This window comes from Pipra filicauda, unplaced genomic scaffold (genome assembly GCF_003945595.2).
Source record: "Pipra filicauda isolate LSUMZ 115617 unplaced genomic scaffold, ASM394559v2 scaffold392_size659746_pilon, whole genome shotgun sequence".
NCBI lineage: Eukaryota > Metazoa > Chordata > Aves > Passeriformes > Pipridae > Pipra > Pipra filicauda.
Window position 1 is genome coordinate 595,471 of NW_024104523.1, and position 12,335 is coordinate 607,805.

The 12,335-nt window shown below is 51.1% G+C and overlaps 1 protein-coding gene across 1 annotated transcript in view; it reads left to right on the forward strand.

The window, feature by feature from the left end:
• LOC113984907 (flavin containing dimethylaniline monoxygenase 1) overlaps positions 1–12,335 on the forward strand; it is a 31,629-nt gene that overhangs the window by 18,173 nt on the left and 1,121 nt on the right. Inside the window, exons 4-12 of the mRNA XM_027715331.2 lie at positions 868–989; positions 1,226–6,595; positions 7,966–8,136; positions 8,343–8,531; positions 8,616–8,778; positions 9,129–9,271; positions 9,592–9,791; positions 10,308–10,663; positions 11,273–11,345. Coding sequence (XP_027571132.1) covers positions 8,011–8,136; positions 8,343–8,531; positions 8,616–8,778; positions 9,129–9,271; positions 9,592–9,791; positions 10,308–10,663; positions 11,273–11,345 — 1,250 coding nt within the window. The 5' untranslated portion in view covers positions 868–989; positions 1,226–6,595; positions 7,966–8,010. The remainder of the gene's footprint in view (positions 1–867; positions 990–1,225; positions 6,596–7,965; positions 8,137–8,342; positions 8,532–8,615; positions 8,779–9,128; positions 9,272–9,591; positions 9,792–10,307; positions 10,664–11,272; positions 11,346–12,335) is intronic.

Genomic DNA, 12,335 nt, shown 5'->3' on the forward strand with positions numbered 1-12,335 from the left:
CGGCCCCGCTTTGTGCCGCTCCAGCTGCGGATTTATTGTCCCCCGATCAGCCGTGGCTGCTGTGGCGCTGCCGGCAACTCAGGAGGGCTCTGCCCAGCCTCCACACAGGGTGTTTCTCATTTCAGACTTCAAAGATGGTTGAACAATGTAGCTGCACATCAAAAGGCTGAGCGGAGCCCGGGGGATGCGGGAGGAGAGGATGAGCGCTGGCCCCAAGGGAGTCGTGGGCGTCTGTGGGGCGCGGGGCCCCACCGCTCCCTAGCTGGGCCAGCAGCGCCTCCGGCAAGTTTGGCTCATCCCTGGCTGCCAACGGGGTCGGGAGCCCAGCTGCAGCGCTATGGTCAGGGCGCTGTGCTGAGGTTTATTCCTTTCGGGTACAGTGAGGAATCCGTCTCTTTCCAGCTGTTTCGGCTGGAACGCTTCCCTGGGGAAGCATCTGGCTTCTGCTGTGGGTGTTGTGCTGCATCCATGGTCTGGCAGAGCCTGGTCCAGCCAAAGCATGAGCAGCCTGGCACGTGGGCAAGCCCCTGCCCAGCCTTCCAGACAGGTTGTGTGCCGAGCACCCTTCTGGCTCCTGCCTCGGAGAGCCTGTGCAGGCAGGGAAGGGATCAAAAATGGATTTGTCACTCTCTGCTTTGCTGCTGCTGCCAGCAGGAGCTTTGATATGGCTGCACAGGGACAGGCTGTGGTGGCCAATGCCCCTATCCACCAGCTGCCCTCCGTTAAGGAATGCACACGTCCCGGCGCATCAGCCCCGACGGCAGCCAGGACACACAGAGCTGCAAATGAGCTGTGCACGGACCTGGGGTCAAGGCACACACCGAGGCAAACTGTGCCATCGACCTCTTGTGGCTCCTGTCACTGCAGGTGGTCCCCGGCAGGATCCCTGTTGTCATGCTGTGACCCTCTCTGAGCGTCGCAGGGAACCAGCCTCAGCCGTGCCGCTGCTGCGAGGCAGCTTCGGGCTGGAAGAAGGCAAGATTTTGTAGGTGAGACTGCTTTTTCCCAACTGTTCATGCTCTTTTGGATGTTGTGCACACTCTTTTCTTGCTTTCCTGTAGCATGTGATAAGAAGTCCATCAAGAGGTTGTAGATGTTGAGCATTAAAAGTGTTGAAGCTTTTGTTGTTTTTTTTTCCTTACAGGGATTTTTGACCACCTTAACTTTTCTCCTTTTTGCTGCCTTTCCACACCTGCAGTTCTTGTCCTTTGTTTTCCATTTTCAGAGAGGAGAGAGGAATGCCAAAAGATATGGGTTTTTTCTCTTTTGAGGAAAATGGCAGGTGGGAAATGATGAGTCAAGAAGTCCCTGGTATTTTCCTCTTTCGGTTGCTTGATATCAATGTCACTCCAGGTAAATTATTAACTCTTCCTCCACCTTTATTCTCCTTCTTCTGCCCTGGGTTGACCTTTTCTATCCCCATGCCAGGGCCAGGGGCTGGTGTGCTATCATGCTGTGTATCACTCCTGGTGTTGTTTTTTGACAAATGTTTGAACTCACAGAAGTCCTCCTCCAGGCTATAAATAGGAAATACCAGTCAGAGGGGCTAATCTGCAGTGGTGTTGACATCCCCAACAACCCAGGATCACCTGTGAGTGCTCAGCAAAGTCTTCCTAATTATCCCCAAATGTCAGCTAACAGCTTGTCTCTGGTGTGGGGAGAAAACTTGGTGGTCCCACCAAAAGCTAGTGTGAGGTTGTGTGGGAGGTGCTGGTGTCTCCATAACCAGAGGTTTTTAAAAGAGGAAGGAAACAAGGTCGTATAGGTCAGTTAGAGCTGCTTTTGAAGGAGAGGATGGGTCAGATGTTCCTGAGGTTCCTTCCCATCCTGCCTCCTAGGGACCAGTGAAGCCACTGGAGGTGAAAGAAGGTCTGTCAGCTGATGCGATCTAACAGACCCCCACATTGCCTGTGCTGGAAATTTGGAACCTCTGAGGGTCTGACAGTAGAGCCTTGCTTAGCACTGGGGGCTTTGTCATCTGAAACCCCCTGATTTCTGGGAATAAATGCACAAAAGTGCTCCTAGGTAGGAGGTTGAGATGGTACAGGGGCACATCTCTTCCTGAATTAGGCTTGCTACCGTGTCCCCATGCTGAGGGATGGGAATGCCAGCCACAGTCACACATCTGCTGGAGAGGTGGCAGGAATTGGAAGCATTCAAAGTGCCTGGACTGGGAGCTCAGTCAATATTGTGGACAGGGGTCACCTGCACTGAGTGATTTTTTGAAAGCACTTGAAGGCTGATGGATGACTTCACCTGGTGGTGGTAGGAAGGTGGCTTCTGGTTGGGCTGTATATGACTTAACCATGTGCTCTCCAGACAGCTTTTCCTTAGGATTATTTTGCTTACAAGTTACCTTATCCATAAGTCCTATTTGCTCTGACAGTTTCTGCAGCAGTTATGTTTTATTACCTGTGAAATGACAGACACAGATCTCTTAACAATGAGGTTTGGCACAGATGAGCTGAGGAGGGTCTGAAGTCCTTCCTAGTGCTGCATGTTATTTGGGTGCATCTCCCATGGCACTTGGGGACCATATATGTTTATCCACTTTGAGTCCTGGCACGAGGATGTGGTGACCAGTGGAGGGTGTATATGTCCATCAGGGTTGTTCTTGCGAAGGTTTTGAGCAGCTGTCTGGGGAAGCTCTTAAATGAAGGTTTTAAAATCTCCAAACCTAAGAAGTTGAAAACCACAGCTCTCTAGGCTTTATTAACACAACAGATTTGACAAGGGCAGCAGTCTTCTCTTGACAAATTCCAAGGTTACATGCCTAGGAAACATGGTGACTTATTAAATCAGGTTAAGCTTTGCCAAGTATGTTGGAGCAAAACACTTGCACCCTCCATGCAGAGACCTCCTTGCTTAGCAAGTAAATCCCTCTCCCACAGTCAGTGTTACAGCCCATGTCTGCTCCAACACATCCTTGGGTCTCCTTAACAATGGTGTTTCTGGGAGGTTTCAGGAGTAGTTCAAGATACTGAACATACCTAGCCCTGATTAAAACAGAAATGCAAGTGTCTGACCAGTGTTTGTCACTGGGATTATCCTCTATGTTCTGGGAATAGTAAATATGAATCAACAGCCCCTGCTGCTTTGGGTTTGTCTTTGTTTTTAAGGAGGAAATTGTCTTTTGCCTTGGAGGTGAAACAAAAGCCTTTTTAAGGCCAAAATCCAGGCTCTAAGTGGGGGAAACGCTTTTTCACCAGCAGCTACTTGCAGCCCCCCCCTCACCTCACGGATGGCTGTATCCCACAGCCTTGCAGGAAGCAGTGGGAGGCAGTAGCCACCTTTGGGGCAGCCTCACCTCCACGTGCAGTGAAGAAAAGTCAGTTAAAGCCTCTGGTCAGTAAGGGGAGGCAGTGATAATATTGGAGAGGGGAAGATTAAGTGTTTCACTGACGAGCCCGATGCCACATTCCGTCAGTTCTGAGTGTGTGTGGCAGCAGCAGCTCTCGGTGGAGAGCACCCCACTTTACTTGGAGACCGGCTTAACAAGAAACTCCACTGTTTTTTCCTTGTTCTTTTTCCCCTTCACTATGACACATGCCAAAAGCAGCTGACACAAGCCTAGAAAAGAGCAAAGCAGGCCGTGCTAAGACTTGTTTCTACATAGTTTTGCCCTTCCTTGGCTTAAAGTGTTATTTTAAAAAGCGATTGTAAGAGTGGTGCCAGAGTTTTTCAGAGAAGGTGAGTTTTCCCATCTGATTAAGAGTTAATAGACATATTTAGTTTCTCCTTCCCTCTACTTTAAGGAGAAAAGCCTGTCGAAGAGCCCAGGCTCGTGCCACAGGGCTGGGCAGCTTTGCTCCTCAAGGGGAGAAGGGACTTCTCAGTAGACAGGTGTGAATATCCCATTCCCAGTTCTCATCCTGAGCCACCACTGGATACTTACTGCTCCTAGCATTCTCTCTGATCCCCCATGATGGATATACCCCTGGAAGCTAGTGGGGCTTGTGGCCCCAGCATGTGAGGACGTGGACAAACCCAGCTGTTTGGTGTCCCAGGCTGGCTTGAGGGAAGGTGGTAAAACAGTTCCTTGAATTTTGTGCCTTCACCTGGCCTCACTCCAACCCTTGGAGAAAGCCCATTTTCCTCAGCAGTTTCTCTGGGCAATGGCAGTGGCAGAGTCCCTCTTCTGTCCCCAGTGGGGTGGCAGCAGATCTCCCCTCCCATCAGAAATGGGCACAGGGATCTCTATGGCTCTGTCTGGGTATCCCAGAATACTATTCCCTGCTATACCAGCAGCAGAGGTGAGTAAAGCAACAAGAATTTTCCTGTGTTTCCCTGCCAAGGGCTTTTCAGTGCCCTGGGCAAGCACGTGCATAATTACAGTAATTGCCTCCCTGCTATCGAGTGTCCATCTCCACTAATGCTTTGTTCTGCACACCTGGGCCAGACCATTGCCAGAGGTATTTACAGAGGGGAACATCACAGTCCTGAAGCAGATCACTGAGGCTTTGGAGGTATTTCTACCCTTGACTCCTGGTATCACTCACTGCATCTCATCCTGCACCTCTGAACTGGATTCCTCATTAGAGCCACCCCCATTGTAAGCAGCTGCAGCAAAGGCATCTGTCCCCTTTTCTGTGCCAGTAGCTTATCTTCTCCAAAACACAACTTGTTCTTTTAGCAAACTTCCCTGAACTGCCCTCCTAAAAGCAGTAACACCACTTCTGGGATGCTGCCACAGTGTCCTTCTAACTGCGAGTCACCTGAATGCCTCCTGGCAAACTCAGAAAAGCAGGATTATATACAGAACAAAATATCTGCCCATGTGGGTTCCCTACTCTTTTTTGCTGAGTGCTGGCAAGCATCTTTGCAGGTGCAAGGTTTTGTGCATCTGGAGAAGGGTCCAGTGTGAGAGAGAGCTGAGGGACAGAACCTGTACAAATTCCCAAAATATCAAAGATGTGCAAGAATTGTTGCCCGTTTGCCCCAGTAACCATGTCCCGTTAGCCTGGGAGAGCAAATCTGCATGTTTCTTCATGCTGCTGAGAAGGGTCTGAAAACTGAACTCCAAGGAATGAGTTTGATTTCACGGGCTCCAGCCCCTGCAAGCGCATCACTCTTGGATACTACTCTGAGCTGTGCTGGAGCGTGGCTGGCACAGCCAACCCAGAATGGGCATGTGCTCTGAACCTGATGCGCTCCCAAGGGCAAACCCTGGAGTGAGGCACTGTGTGGAAACAGAGATCCTGGGGTAGGGAAGCCTGAGAAGGCTGATGTGTCTCTGTCTCTGCAGCAGATGGATGGCAGCCCAGGCAGCTGCACTCCTGACAGTGCCCCGACACAGGAATGGTAAATCCTGTTCCTCCATGAACCAAACAGTTTTCCTTCAAGTGCCTGGGTCTGCCACAGAGCTTAGCAGACTTTTCCTATGGCTAATTACCTTCCTTCTTACCAATGTGCATCTTACTTCCACTTATCATTTCAGCTCCTGGCTCTGAGCCCATCTCACATCTCTGCAGATCAAAATGTGGGGTCAGAGCAGACATCTATGTTGGATACTTTACTTACCACCCTCTGTTCTGCAGTCCTTGGATGGGATTTCCTCCCTCCCCCTTGCAGAATCCTTGGTTACTCAAACTGCTTAAAGAGCTGATATCAAATCTGGGGCCATAGCTCTGGGAGTGCCTTTATCAGTGACAAGGTGATGCCTTGATGGGGCTGGCAGCTTTCACTGTCCCCCGTGCTCACCCAGTGAGCTGCCTGCTGTCACCCCCATGGCACAAACAGCACTGTCCTTTTATAGTCACCAGTTTTCCTAAAGACCCACTCCTCTCTCAGCTGTCTCTCCATGGTCTCTGTGCCTAGCTGTATTCATTGGCAGGGATTTCATACTTTCTTGCCAGTCACCCCTAAATGTACTGAGTAGCTGGGAGAACAGCCCTGTTCAAAGCCATCCTTATCCCTCTCATCTCCATGATCATTTACCCCTGGGAGACACCTGGATGGGCTCTATGTCCTGCATTGATATTTAGACCAATGTTTTCCCTTTCTTTGTGCTTAGGACCTTGGTACACTGATGTTTGTGGCCATTCCACACTCTCCCAGTTGGCATAGGGAGTCTCTTGCAGTTGCACATCTGGCTAATGGCACGATGCAGCCTCTGTGTCCTGTGAGCAGTGACCACAAAACCAGCTCTTTGTTTTTTTAACTCGATGGTGCCCCGGGTGCAAAGTCCTGCCTAAACCCTGCTGTTTGTCAGCCTCTTCAGCTCCCTTTTGGAAGGGAGGTGGTGCGAGTCAAAACATCCCACAGCTGGAACTGCCCCTGCACCCATCCTCCTGGCACGACTGCGGGACACATCCGGACTGCTTCGCTGCCTCCCACCCACTCAATCCCTGTTAGGGCTCATCGGCTGGGCTCTCCAGCTCGGCTCTCCAGCTCGCTCCACAGGGCAGCAGGAGAGTCCAGCCACTCCTCCCACTGCAAACCCTGGTTGTGCAACTGCCGTGGGAGTGGGGTGGGCGCCTGCCTTCCCTCCCCTGCCTCTGCCAAAGCGCCAAGTCCCGCCTATAAATCAGGACCAGGAGGGGCTCTCTCCCTGCGGCAGAGGTGAGACAGCAGCACAGGTGGCTGAGGCTGAGAGGTAAGTGTCCCTGGGGGGCTGAGAAGCCTTCCCTTCCCTCCCTACCCTGCTTCTGAGGTTGGCTGCTATGGGCATTTGCAGGGAGAGTGTGGCAGAAACGGGCACAGGGGAGCAGAGAAAGTGTTTCCTGGGTGTTATTTCCACCTTCTGTGCAGGAAGGCAGAGAATCAAATAGGATATGTAGCTGGGAGGTGTTTGTGATATAAGGTAACTCCCACCGTGCAAAAAAAACCTTCCCCAAAAACAGTTAACAGCGAGCAACTCATGCTAATGCTTTCTTCATTTACACAGGAGCAAGTCCAATTTTTATTCCAGCCTTAGAAGCACAGTATTCATTAGGTGTTGCTTTCTGACTGAAAGTTGAAATTGTTCTGGGGAATATGGTGTTTTTTAGAAAACACTGTGCCTAACCCCATTTTTTTAATGAAGACTTTTTAAAAGTTTTTTCTGATGGATACCCCATCCTCTGTGTCTTGTGGAAGCTGAAAGTGCTTCTCTGCTCAGAGGAGCCAATGCCACCCATAATGACATCCCGGTGTGCTGAATTAATAACTCAGTGGAGCAGGGTGCTCCCTGCCAGCACTGGGGTTAAAACAGAGGCTGCAGCAGCACCCGAGGCACCTGTGTGGGGGTCCCTGCTCTGGCAACATCCAGCCCAAGCCATGGAGCCTGGCCATCGTCCCTTGTTTTATTGCCTGGGACTATCAGAAGGATTTGGATCCATCATCCCCATTGCAGCTCTGGGAGCCTTGTAGGGCTGGATGTCCATTCAGAGGCTGCTGCCTTTCAAGCCCTGGGGTGGAGCTGCTTGGAGCCCTGCAGCAGGCACAAAAGCATCCTAAATCCAAGGTGTGCTACATCTGCAGCCTGTCCATCAGCCTCGGTGGCTCTGTCAAAGTCAGCAGCATCTTCTCTGGTGATGGGGGACAGGACCCTGTCAGAGATGCAGAGACTGAATAGTCTCACTGGACTTTTTTTTTTTATCCTGAGAAAGGCAGGGCAGGTATCCAAAGATAAAAGTATTTGCAAGACTGATAAGGCAGGATAGTTTAAACACAGCTTGTAAAAAAAAAATTGGCAGCGAATTGTGGCTTGACTACATACTTTCAAAGCCAGTTTCCAGGAAAACTGCAGGAGTTTGGAATCAGCCTTGTGAGTACACTGTAAAAGTAGATGAATTTATTAAATTTAAAAAAAAAAAGGAGAAAATGACGATTTAAAGATATTTAATCTCACTTGTAAATGAAGAGCCCAGAATGCTGGTAAAAGGAATGAAGATTTGGGGGTGGCATATAGAGAAATCCCCTACAGAGGATATGCCAGGAGCTGCTCCCTGAGAGTGTGATGACTACCTGTGGGGTTTCTCCCAGGTTAAGCCCTGTTCACAGCCTGGAATCCCGGTAGAGGCAGCAGGGATGAGAGTGGCCGTGGTGGGCGCTGGTGTCAGTGGGCTGGCAGCCACCAAATGCTGCCTGGACGAGGGGCTGGAGCCCACCTGCTTCGAGCAGAGCCAGGACATCGGGGGGCTCTGGCGCTACACGGTGAGCCATCGGCGCCTGTCCTCCTTCCTTTGGGAGCTGCAGCTTTGCAGGTGGGGAGCAGGTGGGCTCCAGTGGATGGGGAGGGGGTGTGAGAGCTTGCTGGGTGCTGGCCTCTCCTGCCTGCACTCCCTGAGACCAGAGGAAGGGCAGCAGGGGACAGTCCCCACCGCGGGCGCAGGGCTGACGCCCCCGGGGTGCCATGCCAGGAGCACATCGAGGCCGGCCGGCCAAGCCTCTACCTGTCAGTCATCAGCAACACCTCCAAGGAGATGTCAGCATTCTCTGACTTCCCCTACCCCGAGGACTTCCCGGTGTTCCTGCCCAACGCCCGGCTCCTGGATTACCTCCGGTGCTATGCTGAGCACTTCAGCCTCCGGGAGCACATCAAATTCGGGGTGAGTGACGGGTGCCCCAGCACTGCCCCGCTCCCCACACACTCTGGATGCCAGTGGTGACTTTGCTTCCCTCCCATGTTTCAGACCGCTGTTGTCAGCATCCGGAAACACCCCGACTTTGCCACCACGGGCCAGTGGAATGTTGTCACGGAGGCAGATGGGAAGCAGGCATCGCATGTCTTTGATGCTGTTATGGTTTGCAGTGGCAATTTGTCCGAGCCATCCCTCCCCCTGCACTGTTTTCCTGGTACAGTATAGGGCTGCCTGTGGTTACCTTCTTCCAGGGGCTGGGGGGACGTTTAGAGGTTCCTCGGGGAAAATGCTTGCTTTCTTCCTTTACTTGATTCTGCTTTCCAAACCTCCTGGCACAAACAGCAATACATCCTCGTGCTTCAGCAGCTTTGTCTATGAGGCCCTGTTTTGGAGAGGAAGCACCAATTCTGTGTGCGTGGGATGGAGGGCTGGACCTCCCCTAGTCCCGGGTGGCCAGTGATTGCACTTCCTTACTCCTGCCATCTGGATTGTTTCTACGCCAGTTCTCCCAACAAAACCCACAAATGCTCAAATACTTAAGAGCTTCGTTTCTTTTTCCCCAAGGCATCGAGAAGTTTCGAGGCCAGTACTTTCACAGCCGCCAGTACAAGCATCCCGACGTGTTTCAGGGGAAGCGTGTCCTCGTGGTGGGCATGGGCAATTCCGGAGTGGACATTGCAGTGGAGGCCAGTCGTGTAGCTTCCAAGGTACCACTACCCAGCCACCCCAGGAATGTGGGGAGGGAGGTGCGGGGGGCAGTAGCTCAGTCTGCTGTCACCGCAGGGATGTGGTGTATTAACAGTCCTTTTGAACCTGAAGTTCTTGTTCAAAAACCTACCCTGAAAGAAAGCTGGTTTTCCTCTTTGCTCCTGTTCTACCTCCATTATCAGCAGCCAAGAGGTCTTAAAAGATGCTGTTGCTGCTTTTCCATTGTGCAGCTGTCTGAGCCACGCCCCTCTGAGTTACTTTTCAGCACGAATTTCAGCAAACTCATCAGCCAAATCATTGATTCCCTGCTCTCTCCCAGGTGACCATTTGCACCCGTCGGGGTGCCTGGCTGCTCAGCCGTGTGTTTGACCATGGCTACCCATGGGATATGATTTACAACACTCGCCTCATGAGCCTGATCAGAAACAACCTCCCTGGGCCCCTTTCATGGGGATGGGTTAATTACAATATTAACCAGCGGTTCAACCATGAAAACTATGGCCTTCAGCCAGAGAAGAGGTACTTGGTGGTTGCCAACCCATGCAGATGGGTGGTGTGGGCAGGGGGAGATCTCCAGAAACCAACATCAACCGGTGCCCAGACTGTGGTGATCTCCAGCCAGGAGTTCACAGCCCAGCAGGAGAAGATAAGCTGTACCCCCTTAGGTGGTGAGAGATGGAGCACGCTGGAAAAGCCCAGGAAGGACCAGAGGAGTTTTCCTCATGAAGCTCCCTGATGAAAGAGGAGAAGAAAGGCTTAAAGTGTGGATCAGCTCTGAAAAGAGATGGTTTAAAGAGCAATTGAGTGGAGGAAGAAGGCAGGAAGTGTCCAGGAATCACTCACACTGTTGGACAGGGTGACACTGGTGCAGGGGTTGAACGTATCAGTGTTTGGAGAGGGGGAGGCAGGGCTGTTTGCTTAGAGCAAATGACACTGGGAAGTCGTGAGCTGGTGGGCCCAAGGGAAGGAGGAGCAAGGGCACTGGCAGGGCTTGTTCATGGTCTCCTGTTCTCAGAGCCCCTCTGCTCTCCACAGCTGCCTGGTGCGAGAGCCTTTGCTGAACGACGACCTTCCGAGCTACATCCTGACAGGGAGGGTCACCATCAAGCCGGGCGTGAAGGAGTTCAAGGCCAACTCTGTTGTTTTCCACAACTGCCCTGAAGAGGAGCCCATTGATATCGTTGTCTTCTGCACAGGCTACAACGCCTCCTTCCCGTTCCTAGAAGAATCAGTCGTCAAGGTGGAAAACAAGCACGCATCCCTCTACAAATACGTGTTCCCAACCCACCTGCAGAAGCACACCCTGGCTGTCATTGGGCTGATTAGGCCCTTTGGAGCCATCATGCCTGTGACAGAGATGCAAGCACGCTGGGTGACCCGTGTCTTCAAAGGTAGGAGAGCTAACGGGAGCTCTCCTGGGTACCAAAATACAGTTCAGATTGGACGCGTCTCATCCATCTACCAAGATGGATTTCTGTCCTTGGAGATCTCAGAGCTAAGAAGCTCATTTCAGAGTGGACAGGGGAGTATTTTCAGGGCTCAGACTTCCCAAGTTATTTCACTTCTGCTAAGCTGCAGCAACAGCTGTGAGGAAAGAAACCTACTGGGGTTTTGTTTGGTTTTTTAATAAAAATAATAACAACAACCTCCCACTGGGCTCACGGGGAGGGCTATATCAAGGCTTCTCCACAGAGCCAGGGGAAGCTCTGTGGTTTCTCTTTGGGATGATCCTCTCTGGGGCTTGCACAGCCCATCTCACTCCATGTCACCTGCCTGTGCCCTGATAGCACAAATCTGTAAGAGCAGGAGAAAGTAAGGGTGAATTTGCACCACTGTGGAGCACTCTGGTCTCTGGCAGAATTGCCAATGACAACCTAAACCTGAGCAATGGGGTTTTCCTGCCCTCCAGAGGTAGGGATTCTCATGTTTTGCATCAGTGAATGAGTTCACAAGTCCCCCCAGGAGCTAAACTCTGGAGGACGCTCTCCTCTCTCTCCTAGGCTTGTGTCGGTTGCCTCCTCAGTCTGTCATGGAGAAGGAAGTAAATGAGAAGAAGAAAAACCAAGTTAAATGGTAAGTCATTCCCTGGAGCCTCAAAGGGGTTTTATTGTGGATTGAAAAATCCCTGGAGTTTTGGGGGCAGCAACACACAGGCTCACACTCTGCAGCTGCTCCCTGTGTGTACGGCAGAGGCAAGGGGGAGTGTCCAGATCCAGCCTCCCCTTTGCTCACTTGAGCCAGTATAACCTTTGATTTGACGCTGGTATTTTGCCTGTTGGTGGCAGGAAGAGATGAATTTAGGGTACTTAAGTCTAAAGCTTGCTTAGGAGTTGGGGAAGTGTGCCAGGGTCCCCAGGAACGGAGAGAGAAAACGGCAGAGAAATTAATGGTAATAAATGCAGGGTAATTCAACTGGGAAGGGGAAAAAAATCCAGCCCGAGGTGTCCACACAAATTGTCTCATCTCTCAGCATGGAGACCTGCCTCACTGTGAACAGGTATCTAAACACACCAGTGTGTGGTTCCCAGGCAGGCAAAAGGCTAAGAAATATTAGGGTATAAATGAGATAAACCCAGGAAACTGGGCAGTGTATTAATCCAGTCATCTACATCACTGCAGGAGAAAAGGGATAGAAAAGTGAATTACAGAATTGCTCAGAAGAATTGCTCTACAATACGAGGTTAAACTCACATGGCCTTTTTTCAGCCCACCAAAGGTGGGATATAAAACTCTGAATTCTACTAAGATTAACTGGAAGCAATTCTCTAATTCACCATGTGTTCTTGCAGTACTTGATGGAAGTGAATGTGAGGGAAACTAAAGGGCGCCGCCTTTCTCATGCTGCACATGACTTCCCTGCAGAAAGCAAAGGGAAAACTAGATTCCAAAAAAATCCCCAAACTGGTTTGACAAAGTCTTTTAACAGAGATCCACCAAGACGAAGGGGGGGAACAGGTGCAACTTGTGGCCAATGAAGTGAAAGACTGATTGATTAACATGAGCCAGCATCCCTTTATATGTGCTGTATAAGGGACAGGATTTGGGTCCAGACAGGCCAAGGTT